General features: G+C 34.4%; 3 protein-coding genes across 6 annotated transcripts in view; all 3 read left to right on the top strand.

The window, feature by feature from the left end:
- neto1l (neuropilin (NRP) and tolloid (TLL)-like 1, like) overlaps positions 1–4,089 on the top strand; it is an 89,729-nt gene extending 85,640 nt beyond the window's left edge. For 3 of the 4 annotated variants that reach the window (XM_058764644.1, XM_058764645.1, XM_058764642.1), the window contains 2 exons: positions 2,303–2,335; positions 3,071–4,089. The gene's annotated coding sequence lies outside the window, so the exon portion shown is untranslated. Of the gene's footprint in view, positions 1–1,002; positions 2,173–2,302; positions 2,336–3,070 lie in introns of those variants that run through there. The other variant, XM_058764643.1, reaches the window with a different exon arrangement.
- Positions 4,090–4,551: 462 nt separating this feature from the next.
- timm21 (translocase of inner mitochondrial membrane 21) lies at positions 4,552–7,332 on the top strand. The gene is made up of 6 exons (XM_058765570.1): positions 4,552–5,001; positions 5,913–5,975; positions 6,450–6,547; positions 6,644–6,717; positions 6,799–6,904; positions 6,990–7,332. Exons 1-6 carry the CDS (start codon positions 4,716–4,718, stop codon positions 7,080–7,082), a joined length of 720 nt encoding a protein of 239 aa, XP_058621553.1. The 5' UTR covers positions 4,552–4,715; the 3' UTR covers positions 7,083–7,332.
- A 2,017-nt stretch (positions 7,333–9,349) lies between these two features.
- On the top strand, positions 9,350–20,004 carry si:dkey-118j18.2 (uncharacterized). The gene is made up of 5 exons (XM_058765980.1): positions 9,350–9,639; positions 10,047–10,117; positions 10,271–10,430; positions 13,224–13,353; positions 17,000–20,004. The coding sequence occupies exons 2-5, from the start codon at positions 10,098–10,100 to the stop codon at positions 17,200–17,202; spliced, it is 513 nt and encodes a 170-aa protein (XP_058621963.1). The 5' UTR covers positions 9,350–9,639; positions 10,047–10,097; the 3' UTR covers positions 17,203–20,004.
- The last annotated feature ends 1,333 nt before the right edge of the window (positions 20,005–21,337 follow it).

The following is a 21,337-nucleotide window of genomic DNA, read 5'->3' as shown; positions in this document are numbered from 1 at the left end:
TAATGTTTTGAATTAGCTCATACCTTGTGTGTATATGTATATACATATACTGTAAAAAAAAAAAAAAAAAAAAAAAAGTTGAGCCAACTTAAAATTTTAAGGCAACCAGCTTCTCAAATTTTTGTTGTATAAACTTAAAACGACAAGTTGAGAAAACTCAAAAATCTGCTGAAGCTGGTTGCCTTAAAATTTTAAGTTGGCTCAACTTTTTTTTTTTTTACAGTGTAGTAATTTGGTTATATATATATATATATAATTATATCATTATAATTAAAGGTTAAAATCATTTTGTTATGTGCTTTTGTCTTTTTTTTTTTTTTTTTTTTGTATTTTACATTTCTGTGTATTTGTGTCATTTTTAGTAATTAGTCATTTTTAGTCATTTTAGAACTTCAGCGTATTTATTTCAGTTGGTTTCCAAGGTATAACATTAGTACTTTTCGTTTAAGTTTAAGTTGCTGTTTTTTTTAAGTTCTTATAATTATAATATTTATAGATATTATTTATAAAATTTCAGATTTATCCACATTCTTAAGTTTACAGTTTCAGTTACAATTTTAATTAATAACAATAACAACACTGTCATTCATTTTGAAAATTCACCTTTTTGTGTTACACTGAAGAAAGTTGGAAACAACGAGGGTGAGTAAGTAATGAGAAAATCTTCCTTTTTGGTGAAATATCCTTTTAAAAATGTCTTTGATAGCTTTAAATTTAAAAAAGTATAGTCTAACACAAATTTGTGTAAACTTTCAAAACACTCTTTTGGTTTACCTGTTCATGTAGGCCTATTGTGATATACTTTGATATGTTTTATACTTTTAAACATGAAGTCATGCAGATTTGTCAGTATTAATTATCTATAAAGAGCAGCAGTTCTTCATATTAATGATGATTTTGTTATGTCCGTGCTTTGCGAATGATTTTGTGTGTGTCACACTGTGTAATGTGCAATGCTGTGTTTTTTCTCATCTCCCATCACGCATTGTCTCCGTCACGTAGACTTCTTGAAAATAGTGCAATCCTGGATCAGTACGAACGGGCTTCAATGAAATATGAAAATGTGGACCGGAGATATACACCAGCATGATAATAACATGGACATTTTAAAGACAAATTTATCAAAACAACCTGCAGATGTAAAGGAGGACGTGGATTCAGTAACAAAGGAAGTGACTGTGATGAAATCGCTTTAACATGTAGCTCCTAATTTAGGCTCATTGCCTTTTAAAGTTACTTATTTAGGATTGCAGAACATTACATGAATAGATGTGAATTAGTACTTCCAGGACTGTTGTAGTGCATGCATTTTATTGTCATGTTTTGCCACCAAAAGTTGTCTTTTTATTTGTCAAAAGCATTTTTATTTAAGATATCGGATATTTGTGACTTTCAGCAAACACTTTCTATCCACACATTTGTCCAATTCACTTTAATGTTAAGATTTGCATGCATGTTTTCTTTCTCATTTTTAAAGTGAGTGACTGTGCATTTAGGTACAGCATCAAACCCAAGACTAATTTATTGTAGATAAGTTTAATTACAAAATATATTTAACAAATGGAATGACACTATGCCCTTTCCCGCCCTAGTTTACTGCTATACTTACTAACTGCATGCTAATCATCATAATTCAATAAATCATAACATTTATATATAAAATACCATCGGTGATTAAACTATGATATATTTCCTTTACATAAATAAGTTTTGAAATACCGTAAACTCTTCCAGTTGCTGTTGACAAATAATGGATAACAGTGAGTTAACATTTGCTACATTTTAGTAGCACACAAACTTTGTATGTTAACGGTGTTCTAACTTTTGTAGATGATTTGTTCAACAGCTGAATCACCAATACGAGCAGAGTTTATGCTTTGTCAAAGAACAATAAACTTATTATAAATAAAGACATTAGTAATTATAAATTTTGTTAAGTTTACTTTTAATGTTTTTGTGTGATCCATTAACCTGCGGTGAATGTCAGATGTAATATTGACAGAGAATTATAAAACCCCATATGCAATAGAGTAAAACATCATATTCTCTCTCTCTCTCTCTCTCTCTCACACACACACACACACAGTGTATGTCAAATGTCCCTGTTTTTCAAGCTACATTTTTAAACTTGAGTCACCATACTAATTAAAATGAATTGTCAGTGTTTCTGTCTGTCTGGCCATTGTCTTGACATTTTTGTTTTAGAATTTAAACTATATAAACAAAGGACCATAAATTATTTTGATGAATTAATGAATGAATTTACATTATGGGTGAATTTACACTTTCTTATTATATGTAGACAAAAAGTCATCTGAAGTGGAAGGCACAAAAGGTTTGTTCCAGCTTTTTACATTTTTTTGGAATTTTGATGTTATATATTTTAAATGTTTTACGTCTGCTACTTTGTCATTTTATGTGTTAGATACAAGTTTTAAAATTACAAAAGGTAATTGTGACTTTTATCTCACAATTCAGAATTTTCTCACAGTTCTGAAAAAAAGAAAAGAAAAAAAAAGCACAATATAAACTCAGTATTGTGAGATTTACTCAATTGCCTTTTTTTATTCCATGCATGGTGGTTAAAACATTTATATCTCAAAATTCTCTTTTTTTTTACTCAGAACAATACTGAGTTTATTATAATGATTTATGATGTTACAAAAGATTCCATTTTCAAAAAAAAAAAAAAGGAATGCTGTTCTTTTAAAGTTTCTATTCATCAAAAAATCCTAGGAAAATTGGTTTCCATTGGTTTTTTCTGTCAAAAAGAATTTTTTGACAGAATGATGATTATTTGACACTAAAGACTGAAAATTCAGCTTTACATTATATTTTAAAAGATACCGAATGTTTTATAAATATATAACCAAACATATTTTAATCTGCAATTACTGTTTAAACTGTATTTTTTGATCAAATAAAGCGAGCATAAGAGATTTTTCCATAGACATTAACATGTAAATATGAACACATCAGTGGTGAGACTATTCTTTTAAACATGAATATGGAATGTGAATGAAATCCATTTTCAGATGTGAAGTTTAATGGTCTGTGCATTTCTTTGCAGGCTGTTACATCATACCCTACACCTCTCCTGACTGACATCTTGTGGAAACGGCCTCAAAGAACTTTGTGACAACTTGCTACTTTGTCAATTTTTAGAATTTGATGGGGAATATCTTGACACCATCTCTTCTAAAAGTAGCTGATACTGTGAAGCTCTTGGGGACTAAAACAGTTTTCAGACTGGACTGGAACTGAATATTCAAACTGGTGTACATTTTTCATTCAGTGGAATATGAGACATGTTTTTGTTTCCTCTGATTTGATGATTGTAATGCTCAGATTATTTTTCAATACGAACTGTAACGTCCTGAGTAGATGCATAGCGTTTTTACTTTGCGAGAAGCATAGTTCGAGACCTTTAAACCATATACGGTGCGATACTTGAACCAACCGATAAACAGGTGTAGTTTGTAATCCTCCTTTTACAGGGGTGATTTTACTGTGACTATTGCCTAGTTAGATGTCTCTGACTAGCATCTCAGATGTTTATTCTCTTAATGTTCAACATTAAGGTCAATTATGGTCATGTCTATGCATACAGTACAATGTAAGTGTGCCGAGCAAGACTTTCAAAGAATTGGTATCAAGTTGCACACCATGGCAGATTATTTCCCTTCTACTTACAATTTGACAAACCTATTAATTTGACAATGTATTTCGTTAATATATTTGAATTATGCTGGACAGATTGTTTTAATTAAAGTGATACAAACATATTCTTTTGGACTACTTTGAAAGTGATTACCGTAGACAGGTTTTTAGAAAGACATTTTAAGGCATGTGTTAGCGGATATGCATAGGCTACATTGATTACAAATAAAAAAAATAATAATAGTATGTGTCATGGACATTTCAATGAATGGAAATTGAAACAAAATCCAGCAAATTATGGAATACAAATGTCAAATAAATAAAAAAGTTACTATAACATGAACATGAACATACAGAACTATAAAATAAAAACGAAGATGCTATGTAGCCTATGTAATACAATGCAAAAGAGACAGAAATGTATCTTTACAACATGAATACATAATGCATTTCATTTAGTGGCTTTCATTTACAAAGTTAAAATACTTTGAGTAATTCCAAATACCAAATGAATGTTCATAATTAAGTTGCTGGCATAGATTTGCCATTGAGGTTTGCAAACAAATAATGTTCCACAAATTTATAATTTTTCCTGATTGTATGTTTGTTCTGATTAGTTTTATTTTTGTATTGAAAGAAAGAAAGAAAGAAAGAAAGACTAGGCCTACCAGACTACTAATGTTTTATTTTGGTTAGGCTACATTATTGTAATTATAGGCCATAGATGCGGTTTCTAGAATTTTAAAATGCAGCCTCTTGAAATATTGTAAAAATGTTTTGTGTTTGTTAGTGTTACAGTTAAATATTTTACTACCATATAAGATAAAGTCCATTTATAAATTCTGATTCACTCTCTAGTGAATCGGAACTTTTATTTTGAAAAATGAAGGCAAAAGGCGTGAAGCCAACAACTAATGCCCTCCAGTTCAATATGACTTCTTGTTAAGCTATAAGACATGTGAAAGTCAGCATTAAAAAAACATGTTTTTCAAAGTTATGTATGGTATATCGTTAAGATTAACTGTTTAGACAGTTAATTTATACTAGACGGAATCATGATGTATTCAGTATTCAGACTCGGAAGAACGACAAATTGTGTGCAGCGCCTATTAAAACGCGTGCATGTCAGATTACCACAACAGATTTCAGCTTTACACACAAAACCACCTGTTTTTCAAACAAACCGATGTCCTTCGTCTAAGTGGACATTTTATGACGCTCGCTCGCTCTACACAGGAGTTCATTTCTGTAGTAAGAACGACGGGCAGAAGGACACTGACCAGGTGTCAGTTTCCAGAAGTTCACACACCGCTCCTCTAAACGCGTCTGCAGCACAGAAAGGTACGTAACGTTACGTGCAGCTCAGAAAATTGCCAGTGTTTCCGCCAAAACACCATAGTTATTAGGGTTAGAAATCGGTATTACCAGCCACTGTCACTAGAAAAAGTAATTAAACTAAATTATCGTCAAGCTACTCTTACAATAAGATTGCATTTATTAACATTAGTTTACTATATGTGACCCTGGACCACAAAACCAGTCATAAGGGTCAATTTATTTATTTTTTTTCAAAATTGAGCTTTATACATCATCTGAAAGCGGAATAAATAAACTCTACATTGATGTATGGTTTGTTAGGACAATATTTGGCTGAGATACAAGTATTTGAACATCTAGAATCTGAGGGTACCAAAAAATCAAAATATTGAGAAAATTGCCCGTAAACTTGTCCAAATGAAGACCTTAGCAATGCATATTACTAATCAAAAAATTAAGTTTTGATATATTTATGGTAGGAAATTTAAAAAATATCCTCATGAAACATGATCCTTACTTAATATCCTAATGATTTTTGGAATAAATGAAAAATCGATAATTTTGACTCATACAATGTATTTTTGCCTATTGCTACAAATATACCCCAGCGACTGGTTTTGTGGTCCAGGGTCGCATATAAGCTAACTTGAACTAACGATTAAAATACTATGATAAGACATTTAGTAATTTATAAAACACCTACTAATGCACTATTATAATCAAAAGTTGTGTTTGTTAATATTATTTAATGGAACGGAGTTAACATGAACTAACAATAAACATTAATTTTTTTTTTTTTTTTTTAAATGGTGGTTACATTAACTACAGTAAATATGAAAATTTGGAAACTACTGTCACCATGATAAGTTTAGTGCCAGTATTCCTATAGCTATTCAGTATATAAATGTCTGATTCTGTTTATCTTTCCTCAACAGTCAGACAAGCTGGCAAAGATTTCACCTATTTGATTGTGGTGCTCATTGGACTCGGTGTAACAGGTGATGTGTTTGATTTGGCACAAACCAAGGCTTGACTGTGGACCATCATGCCACAGGGCCTCGGACTTCCAGGGGCCTCTGGGGCCCAGGGCTCATAGCATGCAGAAAGACCACCAGGGCTTTTAGGCATCAACATGCATTTCCTAATAATGATGATTGGGTTTATTTTAGCATTATTTATATGCTTTTTATATATGCGATTTTTACTAGAACTAGATTTTTTTTTATTTTAATTTTAGTTCAAGTAATTTTGTTGTGATTTACCAAAACTCATTTTAATCATTTTAGTTGTATTTAACAGTAACAACACTGATCCAAAATGTGTACCCAAGGTCTTATGGGATCATGATCCGGCTCTGGTTGAAACATCTATTTGATGATGGTTTAATAATCATAGAGTTCAGTTAAAGAATATTAAATTAAAGTGTATTTGTTTAACAGTGTAATAAATGATCTGGCTGTCATCCTTATTAGGTGGACTTCTGTATGTGGTCTTTCAAGAGCTGTTCTCCTCTTCGAGCCCAAGCAAAATTTATGGAAAAGCTTTTGAGAGGTGCAGAACTCACCCAGAGGTCAGTGTATGGTGATTAATTTATTAGAAACTATAAAGATATACAAACCAAATATGCTAAATGCCTGAATAAATCAGGTATTTGCTTTATGTAAAGGTAATTGGAGCTTTTGGAGAGCCCATCAAAGGCTATGGGGAGACCAGTCGGCGTGGAAGAAGGCAACAAGTGAGGTAAATTTTAGAATATCAGTAAATACAAACACTTGTGTTACACCTCACATACCTGTATGCTTGACAAGATTTTTCTTTCAGTCATGTCGAGTACATGAAGGATGGAGTCAAGTACATGCGGCTGAAATTTTACATTGAGGGATCTGAACCAGGATTACGGGGAACTGTTCATTCTGAATCAAAGGAGGTACATTACAACATCTCAATAAAAATGGTTATATTACGGTAGTTTCATGTTGACAAAATGACAAACTGCTTCTTCTGTTCAACAGAATCCTGAGACTGGCAAATATGAATTCAGGTATATCTTTGTAGACATAGACACGTATCCAAGGAGGACAATCGTCATTGAAGACAGCAGATAAAATGAGCTTTAACAGTGTTATGCAGCATTGGAAATTTCAATAGCATTGGATCAGATTAATCAAGCTTGAATTTGTCATGTTTGAATTTTGTTGTATTGATTTTCCACAAATTAGTCTACATAAACTTGTGATGATCTGGATATTTGGACATGAGAGCAGTTGTACTGAAACATCTGATATTTTGTACAAGGATTTGCATGTTTTTATTATAAAATCTGTGCTTTGAAATAAAGATCATTTATAGAATTGATATAGAAAAGTGGTTTTACTTATTGTACTGTAACTAGAATATAGGTTAATAAAGAAATTTGATATCTTTATTGTAAATGGTTCTTTGCCAGAATTGCCTGAAACATTTAATGCAACGGAAAATTATCTATACTAAGTTTATATTTCTTTTTTTAATTTAGTGAAAAGTGTATTAATAAAGTATATTGTTGTATACAGATGCATCTGAGATGAATTGAAAGATTCTTAGATCAGATCTTTTAATCCTGATAATTGATCTCTGGCTAATTTGGTTCTTCAAACGTATTTGCGTATTAGATTAAAATATCTGGATTAAATTGTCTAAGATTACTGCGTGTTCTCGTGTTCCCCGAAAATGTATCGATACTCGAAACCACGATCAGCAATGCAGCGATTGGCTGGCGGTAAGACAGCAACGTAATGACATCTTATAACTAAAAAACAAATTTCTGGACTTTTATAAGGAAACAGCCAAGTGAACAAAACTACATAAATGGTATAATAGATAAATGTAATGTGCACTGTTTTTTTTTTGTTTTTGTTGTTGTTTGTTTTTTTGTTTGTTTTTTTTCCCCAATTATTTATAGCTATTCACAATTTCTAGTATTTGTACAGGCTTTACATTTTTATTTAAACGTTGTAATTAGCAATTCATTTAATTTTATTTTTGTTACGTTAGATTTAGATTTAGATTTGTTACGTGACAGCATTAATTAAAGTTTCTTAAGGGTCAAGATCAAGTTATCTGCCTCTCCTGCGCTCCATAAAGCCACTCCCATAATATCTGTCACTCTACATTAACTGTATAGCATGTGTGTAAGACTCCAATACAATTATAAAGTACAGGTGCATCTCAATAAATTAGAATGTCGTGGAAAAGTTCATTTATTTCAGTAATTCAACTCAAATTGTGAAACTCTCGTGAAAGACTGAAGTACTTTAAGTCTTTGATTCTTTTAATTTTGATGATTTTGGCTCACATTTAACAAAAACCCACCAATTCAATCTCAACAAATTAGAATACTTCATAAGACCGATAAAAAAAAAAAACATTTTTAGTGAATTGTTGGCCTTCTGGAAAGTATGTTCATTTACTGTTTATGTACTCAATACTTGGTAGGGGCTCCTTTTGCTTTAATTACTGCCTCAATTCAGCGTGGCATGGAGGTGATCAGTTTGTAGCACTGCTGAGGTGGTATGGAAGCCCAGGTTTCTTTGACAGTGGCCTTCAGCTCATCTGCATTGTTGAGTCTGGTGTCTCTCATCTTCCTCTTGACAATACCCCATAGATTCTCTATGGGGTTCAGGTCAGGCGAGTTTGCAGGCCAATCAAGCACAGTAACACTATGGTCATTGAACCAGCTTTTGGTACCTTTGGCAGTGTGGGCAGGTGTCAAGTTCTGCTGGAAAATGAAATCAGCATCTCCATAAAGCTTGTCAACAGAAGGAAGCATGAAGTGCTCTAAAATTTCCTGGTAGATGGCTGCGTTGACTGTGGACTTCAGAAAACGTTTGAGATTAAGTGGCTGTGATATTATAATAAAATCCCCTTTCTACGTCATGGAGGCAAAATCTGACCGGCTCATTTTTTCACAAGCTTGCAGCGAAAGGCTTACCAAAATTTATGAATATAAATATATACACATGTAAATATTTTCTAAATGTATACTGTGTGTGTATTTATAAACACATAATAAATATACACAGTACACACACATATATTATATAAATAAAAACCTTTATTTTGAATGCGATTAGTCTTTTGACAGCATTAATAAAAACCTAAAATATTTAGCTACTCTGTGGTCGCTCAAGGTCCTTCGAAGCATATCAATGGTTTTAAACTTACATAAATAATAGCAATAATAATACGTATTACATTTACATCTAAATGATTAAACTACAACAACAAAAACGTAAAATAAACGATGAAAGACTTTTAATTTGACGTTCTTCTCATGACTCCACGGAAGTGCGGACGCCTTGCGAGACAAGAGAAGAACTACAACAAAACCCCCTCCGTTTGCTCATGGAAAAAACACAGCCCTCAAGATTTCTCGGAAGCCCTTTGAGGCTCTCAAGTATTAGCATTTACTAACAGAGCGAGGAGCCACACTCGGCCTAAAAGCAGCCAGTGAAGCCGAGTTGCTCGAAAAATTACACCCAAGTGTCGGTGTTAGTATTTTATAAAGGTAAACATATTTTGTAGCCCGTTAGCAAAGCGACTTCCTCTTGTGTCTATAAGGAGCAGATGCTTCGTTAGCTGTCTAAGGCTGGATTATAACGCCACTTAAAAGGCGTTTACAAGGTGAGCTGCTTTTCTTTTGACAAGTTATATTAATATTAAATTACTAGAAAAAGCCCTATGAGTGGTTTTAAAGGGTTGGTGTTCCCGTGCGATGTTTGTTTTTGTTTGTTTGTTTATATAACGTTAGGTGAAGTAAGCGTGTGAGTTTGTTTTTAGTTTATATAACGTTAACAGTAACACAACACTGTTTGATATACAAGATATTTGATATAAAGTATGTTTTAAATGTTTCTAGTGTTACTGTAAGAATCTGAGCTGCTTTAAACGTGAGATCAGTTGACAGTTTGAGTGATTATTCGTGTGTGGGTTGGGTGATTATTATAATTATGAGTAAATCAAGATTGCCTAGATCTCAAATTGACATTTTGCAGATCTTGCCAAACTCTTGTTATTGGTTCTTATTTCAGTTTGACAGCTTGGAAGTTGATTATGGTAATTGATACCAACTGGTGAGAAGCATGGAGCTGTACTGGTACATGTAAGTTTTGATGTGATTAAAGTACATCTTATCAACACTGATTTTGTTTATTTCAGTTTATTTTAGTTGGCATGTATCACGCAATGTGATGTAATCATATCAAGCCATGCTTGTGACTTTGAGACTTTGAACTTGTTCTTTATCTTGTTTTAGAGTCGTCATAATATTTATTATGATTAAGATCTTCTTCTACATCTGCTGGTATCGCTCAAGGCAAAGACAGCTGGCTGCATACCTAAGCAATCCCCGAAACGCTCAGATCGTCATTGTTGGAGGACGAGCGTACCTGCACCAGATCTGTGAGAGACAAAATGTGAGTAAACTACAAGTTCAGTCCAATCAGATGCTCTTTTTTTTTTTCAAGGTGTGGTCTGCTTGGCTTGCGTCAGCTGCTGCTGATATAATTGTTGTTTGGAAATGTGACATAGTTTAGCTTCCTTTGCAATACAGTGTGGCTCTCATGAACTCATTGTATATTCAGAAAGACAATAAGATAGGTTATAGGTTATGGTATCTTCTTTTGATTTGACTAGGTAAAGGGCAGAGAGACTGATATGAGCTGATAGACATGATTACGCACTCGAAGGGGGAAAAGGATGTTGTGATTAAACACCAAAAATTTATTTAAATCCACTTTGTCTAACCCTCGTCAATGTTTAGTCCGTGTTAGACACACTTAGATTACACCAAAATAAATATTAGTGTCTTATTCTCTCTCTTTTTTTTTTTTTTTTTGACATTGAAACTCTTAATGTCATCAAATAATAGTAAATATTTGGGATGATATATTAATAAAGCCTAAAAAGGAAAGAAGAAAAGCATTATATAGGATACAGTGTTTACACTCTACCATTCAAAAAAAAAAAAAAAAAAAATATATATATATATATATAATTTTTTTTTTTTATATATATATATTTTAAAATAAAAGTAAATACTTTTATTCAGCAAAGATTCATTAAATTGTAACATTAAAAAGTGACATTTATTAAAGACATTTTTGACATAAAGACATTTATTTCCATGTTACAAAATATTTATATTTTAAAGAAATGCTGTTCTTTTGAACATTCTATTCATCAAAGATTCCTGAAAGTCTTTTCCATGACAAATAATATTAAGCAGCATTTTTCTCCAGCACCAAATTCAGCAAAACAATGATTTCTGAAGTATCATGTGACACAGAAAACTGTAAGCTGCTGCAAATCACAGGAATTGCAAGTATAAATTGCATTTTAAAATAGAATAGTTTGTTAGTGTAATAATATTTCACAATATTACTTTTTATTACTGCATTTTTGAACAAATAATATTTTTTTTGAATTTTTTTCTTATTTTAAAACCAATTTTCTGAATAAAAGCCCCCTTTTTTATTGGAGATTGACAGGCCCTTCAACTGTTGTCCAGGAACGCATCAGGACAGATTTTTTAAGGTGGCTTGGGTGATTTGGACTCTGCTGACACCTGTATTTAGCACTGTCTGCTTGTGATCAGATCACTCAAAATAGATCTCAAACGGCATCTTAGTCTGTCTAAGATGCAGTCTTTAATATCTGAACACAGGAAATATGCATCTGCTCACAGGTTTCAAACTGAATGGGAGACTGCATTCGGTGGAAATTTTGCAATTGACGTTTTCAGCATGAGTGCCTGTGTCATTCACCTACAGAGAAGGTTTTGGTGAACTTCCACTTTTACTGTTTCACAACACCATTTTTGACCTTGGTGCTCTGAATTTTTTTGACTCATCGTGTAAACCGTTTCACTCTCTAAGCTCAAAGCTACAACAAGGAGCTGTTAAACCAAACCGAGGGCAGGAGTGTCAGGTCTAGTGTGCGTGTGATTCGCACAGGCCACTAAAATGTGTGAGCTCTTCTGTTTTAGAGAATAATTTCTCTTGTTGGTGCTCAGCACTTGTCAAAACTAACCGGTGCCTGTGAAAAACCCTGAAGAAGCAGACGAGATGGAACAAGAACAGGGCTCAGAGCTGAGGGCCGTGACAGGGCTGACAAAACCTTTTAGGAATGTTATTGTTTTTTTTCGGCAGTTTGACTAAAGCATATTCACTCTTATGTTATCTGCGACTGTATTATAAATGGTATTGCTTTAAAAGGGTCTGAAATGTGTTCTCTCTGTGGCTCTAAAGAGTTTTGTAGCTGAAACACTGCTTTTTAAATTCAGAAAAAGCCCTTTGTTTCTGAAAGACAGCGTCTTATGTTCAGAAAAGCATCTGGAAGCAATTTGTAGCACAAGTATTGAAGACTATATCAAGCCAAAGAGATTTTCTATTCAAGTAGGGTTTCTATTTTAATATTTCACTGAATATTTTGGATAAAAATAGACTGACATCTGTTTGTGCTATATATTTATTAGCCCATCATGCTTTTTTAAACTAAATTTTTAAAGGATATATGCCTATAAAAATGTTCTAGATTATGCAGGAATTTTAACTGCAGTTTCTTCAGAAGATATATAGCCCTATTTTTAGAAACCCTAGCTGCCTGTAGCTCCCCACACAGGAAATGCTCTCAATTTGACAACAAACAGTTCAGAGAGATGATAAACTTTTGGCCTGTTTGCACGTTCACATGCCAGTAATCGTTTTGTCATTCATATAGTAATTTTTTAATGCATTGTGCCTTATGAGGTCTTTTGTAAAGGAAGTTACAGCGTGCTGATTTATTACGGTAATTTGTTTAATGCAAAACAAACTGCTTTGCTGAGCATAATCGAGATGGGGAAATACCAGTACATTAAGATCCAACCTAGAAGATGACTTTCTCTTTAAGCTAATTTTCATGAAGCTGCATATGACACAAAAAAATAAGTGTATCATATCCTTACTGAAACTGTGATAATATTGTGTTTGCCAGCAAAACTGAGACTCTAAGGTCTTGTAAGTAATAAACAAGTATGTAGGTCTAGGCAAGTGATTGCACAATTCTACCATTTAATAGCAAGCATCGACCGGATCTGGTTTCACTGCCACATATATTTAAAGTTATCTTTAACAGAAGTCGTCAAACTCAGAAGCTTGTTGTGTGTAATGTGTTTGGTTCTGTCTGATTGTGGGTGTTTTAACTCCCACTGCTGCTCTGCTCCACAGACATCAATCTGGCCCAGCTGGTACGGAGTTCAGGACGACGGCTCGGTGGGCGAACCCTCTGCCTCTCTTCCACCATCATCCTCGCTTTCTCATCTGGACATGCCTCCTCCATACGAGGCCGTGTCTGGAGGTAAGACTGACTCACTGTACGGCTACACCCCAGTCTGCACTGGGACAGAAATAATTCATTTCAAGATGATTAAAAAGACTGATAAGCTTTCATTGAAACATTTTAAAGGCCACCGGGATCCAACAATTTATTTTTAATTTTTTTGCTTTTCTGAAGCCATACATGCCACAGTGTAAAGGGCTGACATTACAATTTAAAAAAATTATTTTTATTTCAAATGAGGAGCTTCTGGCTATTTATCTCGTAATTATCAGTTGAATTGTTTTTGGGTAAATAGGATTTTTTTTTTTTTTTTTTTTTCAAATGAAAAACTGTCTTAAGTGTTGAAGCTGTCTTAGGACAGTTTCAGAGCTTTAAGGTGGAGTACGAATTTCTTTGGCAAGCAAAATATTTACAAGGTAAACACATCAGACAAATAGTCATTTAGAGAAATAGAGAAAATTAATAAATAGTTTTATGCAAATAAGTAGGGTAATAACCTAATAATAGTATTTTGAAGAAATGTATAAATCTTATATAAACATTTAAAATTATGAATTACATTTTCTCTTTATTTATTTTATGTATTTAATATCTTTATATATAAATTATAATGTGTAATACAGTACAGTACTGTGCAAAATTCTTAGGCCATTAGTATTTTAACCAAAAAAATGGTTTTAAGCCAGTTATTCTTCTGGACTAAATCCAGAACAACTGTGGCAACATCTCCAATATGCCTGAAGAAACCTTCCTGCAAAGCTACAGTACTGTGAAAAGTTTCAGGCACATGTGTAAAAATGCTGTAAAGGGAGGATGCTTTCAAAAATAATGTCATAATAGATTTTATTTATCAATAAACTTATATTAACTAAATTAAATCAACATTTGATGTGACCATCCTTTGCGTTTAAAGCAGCTTTTGCCCTAGGTGCACTTGTGCATAGTTTTTCAGGTAGCTTTGCAGGAAGATTTCTTTAAGCATCTTGGAGATGTTGCCACAGTTCTTCTGGATTTAGTCTGTCTCAGTTTGTTCTGTTTCTTCATGTAATTTCAGACAGACTGGATGATGGTGAGATCAGATCTCAGTATGGAGCACTGACTCCTTGTGCATACAAAAATCTCACCGAATTATTACAATTACTATTTGAAAAGTAAACTCATATTTCCTACTGATATACTACAGCTGGCTTAATAATTTTTTTTTTTTGGTGAAAATACTAATGGCCTAAGACTTTTGCGAGCTACTGTATGTGTGTCTTTCTATTCTTAGATATATTTTTTTTGCTTACCAAACAGCAGGTTTTTATTTGCTGGGTCTGAGGATAAGCCTTAATGAGACCATTTTGTGTCGTTAAGAAGGCATTTTTTTTTATTCTTCTGTTATACAGTTATGGATTTTTTTGGTCAATGGGGTGTTGCGAAAAAGTTAACCATAAACCAAAACATAGTAATTTGTCTGCTAATCATTTTCTAGTTGCACATGATTTGTGTTGGAGGACGGATTTAGCTTTATTTTTAGCGCTCTGTGTATATGGCAAATCCTGATATGGTTTTCAGCGTACATGTAGACTGTCGCACTTAAAATCATCTCTGAAAGTGCCTTTCCAAGTGATCGCTCAGAGCGCAGCTGGAATGTAAATGATTAAATGTTTGTTGAACTATGAGCTCTTGCACTGACGCTCTCTCGTGTGTCACAGTGTTAGTTCATCCCTCCATGAGAAGCTTAATACAGTAATGCTAGATATAATCACCAAGAATGTATACATATATGGTATGGTGAGGAGATTGTCAAATCTCAAGGTTATATTAACAGTAAATACTTCACATGTCTCTTCACCCTAATATGAGAAACAGCATCTCAGTCACATTACATTTCTAGGGAAAGTCTCGTGCTTTCGCTCACTCTGCTGCTCTGTAAATGGTTAACAGGGACAATTTTATGACAAGAGGGAACAACAGTTGGAGAGTGGGCCTGGGGACATCAGCCATCCCAAATTAGACCAATGCTTCTTAATTGGCAGGTTTCATAACTGACACGCTGAGAAGGACGTTTATGTACACCAGCTGCCAGATATTGATATTAAAACATGGAAAAGGTTGAAATTAATTTGGCAATCAAGGCTCTGTGCTTCGGGTTTACTTCAGTTCAGTTTCTGTGCTGAGACTGATTGTTCATTCAGCGGCAGAGAAGGAAATCTTCTGGTGCTTGTGTGGATTGGCAGCAAACGGCAGATTCTGGCTCACAGCTCTGTTTCCTGTATCTTTCTGTTGTATTTCCCCCCTTTTCCTTTTCCATTTGTGCTCTCATCATCTCTAACAATGTCTCATGAGTTTATCAACACCAGATTTCAGCAAGTAGATCTGTCTAAAAGAACCCCAAGAACCAGAGGTGAGGTTGAAGAAGCAACACATGCATATGCTGTGTTTCCTTTGACCTAGAAGAGTGAAAGATAATATCTCCAGAGCAGGATGTGGTTTTTGCCGACCTTCAATGCCACATCATTCAGCATTTTCAACATTTCTTGATATTTGAGTGAAGTGGAGATGGAAAACCCCCATTTTCCCCAAAAAATGTTATGTGTAGTTTGTCACCTGTTCCGTGGAAATGTTTGGCAACATTTGCATATGTTTGCTGTTTAGGACCAAATAAGGCATTTATGGTTTGCAGTGGCCTGCAGCATGAAACAGGAAATGATGTAACTTTTTAAGAATGATCTTGCCATTTAGTAGAGTCATTGGAAGGTTTGTGGCTGTGTATGTTATTATTATTTTAATATTCTAGATTTTTTAGTGAGTTAATAAAACTTGATATGTTTGTGTTCTGGTATCTCTTCATCTACCATAAAAATAATTTTCACAGAAATTTGTGTAAAATTGCTACATTAAAAACTGTACGTTACCTTAACATACTACAATGGAAAATTTTGCATTATATGTAATTTTACTGTAAAATACTATCAAATTTTTGCATGCTAACATATACAGTGATTTATGGTGAAAAACTGTAAAACAACATTCCCAGAAGTTCCTACATGACGTATATGTGATTTATAATTAAAGTAGTTTTTAGGTCATTTTTGTGCATTAATAATTTACATTAGGCATTTTACGTTTCATGTGGCATTTCATGTTTTTTTTTTTTTGGTTAGTTTTTTTTCTTTATGTAAGTATTATCCATGTTTTATACAATTTACCACCTGTATTATTACTGTGGTTATCAGGACATTTAAACATGAAAAACAGGTTGTGTGTGTGTGTGGATAGATACACACTGTAGAGAGATATACTATAGTCCAGGGGTGTCAAACTCAATTCCTGGAGGGCCGGAGCCCTGCAGAGTTTTGTTCCAACCCTGCTCCAACACACATGCCATGTAGTTTTCAAATAAGCCTGAAGGACTTGATTAGTTGGATCAGGTGTGTTTAATTAGGGTTGAATCTAAACTCTGCAGGGCTCTGGACCTCCGGAATTGAGTTTGACACCCCTGCTCTAGGTATACTATAGATAGATACTGTAAATAGATATACGCTAGATATACTATAGATAGATAGATTAACATTACATTACTTAATGAAATAAACTGTTATAAGTTAACTGTTATAATCTCCAGGCATCTGTTTCAAACCTTTTGCATGACCTTTGCACTCGCCTCTGTTTTATGCAGCAAATGACCTGAAGCCTCCACCGTACAGTGAGTACGCTCAAAACGACGACACTGACGCATCCCTGAGCATCGCCATCCCGGACAGCAACGATTCCAGTGGAATTAGTGATGCCCCGCCCCCTTACACGCCCAGCATCACCTCTCCAGCCAATCAGCAAGTAGATAGCCACAGTCAATCACAGCCAGAGGGAAGCTCAAGTTAGACTTCTCTCATTATAGAAACACAACAAAGGCTAAACAACAGCTTTAGCCCCTCTAGGGTCTTGTTTTTCCATCTGGACTTATTTTCTTCTCAAGCAAATTATACAAAGAAAAAAGATTTCACATTGGCGGTGGATCTTGCTCATTCTCTTGACATGAGAGAATTTGGATAGTGCACAATATGCAGTATAAAGAATGAGACTGGCCTGATGCCATCTCCTGGCAGAGTCGAGCACTGCTCTGCCCACGCTGGTGTACCGGTGCTTTCAGTTCACCCATGCCTTATGCTCATTTCCTCCAGCAACATCACAGCGCATAGCCATACGACAGACGCAGCCATTTCGATATTTTAAACAATCACTTTCACCGTCATTTCTTTGCAGTAGTGTTGAAGACTAATGCCGTGAACACGTGTGGCTGCTTGAGGAACTGTAAATAGGCTAGTGGGTTGACTGGTGCCAAGCGGCAAGCACGTTTCGCTTAGACAATGTTGTTGACACATTTCTTGCTTTCTTATTTTTCTCTCTAAAGTCCCAAAGGGAGACGTTAAAGGGATAGTTCACATAAAAATGAAAGAAATAGTTCAGCCAAAAATGAAAATTTACTCACCCTCAGACCATCTGAGATGTAGATTTAGCATTACATCACTTGCTCACCAATGGATCCTCTGTAGTGAATGGGTGCCGTCAGAATGAGAGTGCAAACAGCTGATAAAAACATAATCATGTACAAGCATTTCACACAACTCCAGTCTATCAATGTCTTGTAAAGTGAAAAGCTGCATGTTTTACACGACGAAAACACAAGTCCTCTATCCATAAAATTGTTTTCTGCGGTGAAAAAGTTGTCTTGTCTGAATCAAGAGAGAAATATGCACAGATCAAGCTGCATTTACATGCAAAAGCAGTTCTAAAGCCTCGTTCAGACTGTCAGCCCAAATCCGATTTTGTGCATATCCGGATGGAATCTGATTTGAATAACTGACTGTGCACACAGCGTATCGCAACTGTTCATATCCGATTTGTGTGTCCATAAGCGTTTTTACTGAATGTGCATTGTTTTCTATGGTTATGCCTGCGCTAAAAACAACAGTAACAGCAATACATATGTTGTCTTACCGTCGCGGTTGCGCTGTAGTATTATATTTTGTCTTGTGAGGCAGCGGCAGAAACGCAGGAAGCTTGAATGTGCGGCTTTAGTCCATGCTGCTGTCTCCGCTACTTTCTTTTTTGTTTGTTTTTTTGTCTCCGCTACTCCGCTCAAAACACAAAGAGGTAGGCTACGTATACTAGCAGTATATATACCTCTTTTTTAGTACAGTATACAGGAATTATTATTCCCCCCCGCTTGACTTGCACTTCACAACGACACAAGCTTGTCTCTGCAAAGATGTTCAGCATGTTTTCTGCAAAAACGTCGGACGCGTGGTGCGAGGACATGAAAAAGCTATAGGCTAAATCCGATCTGACCGTTCAGACTGAAACGGATTTCCAGAAATGCGATTTGAATAGGATTCCAAACCACATAGGAATGTAGCTCGAAATAGATTTGCACAAATCAGATTTCATGTAGCCTAGTTCGTTGCCGTTCAGACTATTTAAATATGATGGAATTTCAATCGGATTTGCACAAAAATCGGATTTAGGCTGACAGTCTGAACGAGACTTAAATTAATATTGTGATGTTTTTAATCAGCTGTTTAGACTTTAATTCTGACGGCACCCATTCACTGCAGAGCAAGTGATGTAATGCAAAATTTCTCTAAATCTGTTCCAATGGAGAGAAAAACTCCACATCTTGGATGTCCCAAGGGTGAATAAATTTTCTGCAAATTTTCATTTTTAGGTGAACTATTCTTTCAATATTCTGTCATCATTTACTCACTCTCATGTAATTTCAAACCTGTATGGCATTTTCTTCCATGGAAGTCGGTGGTAATGTTTGCTTACCAACATTCTTCAAAATATCTTTTTATGTTACAGAGCAGAAAGTAAGTCATACAGTGTGTCTTTTGGATTGACATAAGGTTGTGTAAATGACAGAATTTAGATTCTTGGCTGAACTGTCTTTTTAAAGTATAGAGGTCTAGCCTCAGGTTTATTTATAAACTCAGTTTATATGTGATGACAATTAAAAAAAGAAAAACATTTGCCCTGAAGCACTTTTAATGTGTTGTAATTGCCTTAATTCCGTCTGTTGGTAAGTGTCCAATATTCCCGAATCAACCAGAGCCGGTGTGGATTTTTTGGCTTATGGTTATGACTCGTGTAAATGTGCGCAGTCCTACTCTGTGTTGTATTGCTTATCAGGTTAACTGTAATACACTGATGCATTTGAGATCACGGTGCCCTTAACAATTTCTGCTAACCGAAATATACCTTTTCGCGTGTGTGTGCGCGCGTGTGTGTGTGTGTGTTAAGGCATATGTTAAGTGTGTGAAAGATTCAAACAGAACTTCCTCGTGAAAATGTTTATGTGCTTTGGTAAGCGCATGAAGTCATCTCTGTGCAACTGTCGATATATCAGGTTCACATAATGGGATCAATTTTTTTGTATTAAAAAAAAAAAAAGTCCACATGAAAGGATGTGATCCAAGTGTGCTTTTAGAATATGTGTGTAGTTCTGTTCCTTTCCCCCAGATCGCCCCGGTCCTTCACTATATAATTTCATTTAATCATAATTTGATTTAAAATGCTAATCCTGCAACATGTATTCTCATTTAAACTGAAGTACTGTATATGCTATTTTTGTATTTATGGAAAAACCCTTTGAATCTCTTTCAAAATAAAGATTGGTGAAATGTGTCTTGTTTGAAAACAGCATTTTTCTCCAACAGACTCATTGACAAGCTTCATACTCCGCGTTGATATGCGGAAGTGATCTCAAAAAGTAAATTAAAGATATATTTGGTCACTACATCTGTTATTTCATCATAAGCAACTAAGTACATATTAAGCTCTTTTCAGAAATGTAATATTAGCATATTTTATAAAAATCGTGCACTACCATTCAAAAAGTTTGGAATCGTTAAGATTTATTTTTTTTATGATTTGAAAATCTCTTCTGGTCACCAAGGCTGCATTTACTTATTGTGAAATATTATTACAATTCATAACTCTTTTCTATTTGAATATATTTTTAAATTCCTGTGGTTTTCAACAACCATTTCTCCAGTCTTCAGTGTCACATGATCCTTCAGAAATTATTATAATATGCTGAGTTGCTGCTCAAGAAAAATTTCGGTCCCACTTTATATTAGGTGGCCTTAACTACTATGTACATACATCAAAAAATAAGTACAATGTACTTATTGTGGTCATATTGTATTGCAAAACACTTTTGCTGCTATTGAGGTGGGATACAGGTAAGGTTAGGGACAGGTTTGGTGGTATGGGTAGGTTTAAGGGTGGGTCAACAGTGTAATTATAAATTTAATTGCAGAAATTAATTACAGATGTAATTACATATAGGTATTTATTTAAATATAAGTACAATGTAAAAACATGTATGTACACAATAAGTGCATTGCATCAAATGATTAATTTAAATGTAAGTGCATAGTAGTTAAGGCCACCTAATATAAAGTGGGACCATAATTTCTTATCAGTGTTATAAACAGTTGTGCTGCTTAAAAAAAAAAATATGATCGCTTTTATTTCTTTGGTTCAGACAGACAGCAAATCAAAAATTAACTTGTGTCTTCTGACTTCTAACGCCTCGAGGCCCGTTTCATAAAACAAGTTTACCAAATAGGCCAGGCTTATTTCAGTTAGTCTGACTCACTGTCAAATGATTTGGTTCCATAAAGCAAATTTAACAAAAATCAACCTCAGTCACTGTGGCTACTTATGCTGGAAAGCTAACCTGGTTCAGGGCAGGCAAACTGTCAGGCTAAGCTAAGCTCCTCGCCGACCAATAGGAAAGCAATGATTTTACCACTGACCCTCTCACATACTATCATAGCCATGCAGCCTTTCTCTCTGGTTTTATAACAGCTGTACCTTTTATAGTTAGAACAGATAGCATTAGAACATTACAATCGAACGTTGCTCTTTAAAACATTAGCAATCACTAAACTAAAAGTTAAAATCACTCAATTAAAACTACATTTTAACTGCTATAAGAAACACACATTAA

Source organism: Onychostoma macrolepis, chromosome 24 (genome assembly GCF_012432095.1).
Source record: "Onychostoma macrolepis isolate SWU-2019 chromosome 24, ASM1243209v1, whole genome shotgun sequence".
NCBI classification, from domain to species: domain Eukaryota; kingdom Metazoa; phylum Chordata; class Actinopteri; order Cypriniformes; family Cyprinidae; genus Onychostoma; species Onychostoma macrolepis.
This window is presented reverse-complemented; position numbering and strand designations above follow the sequence as displayed.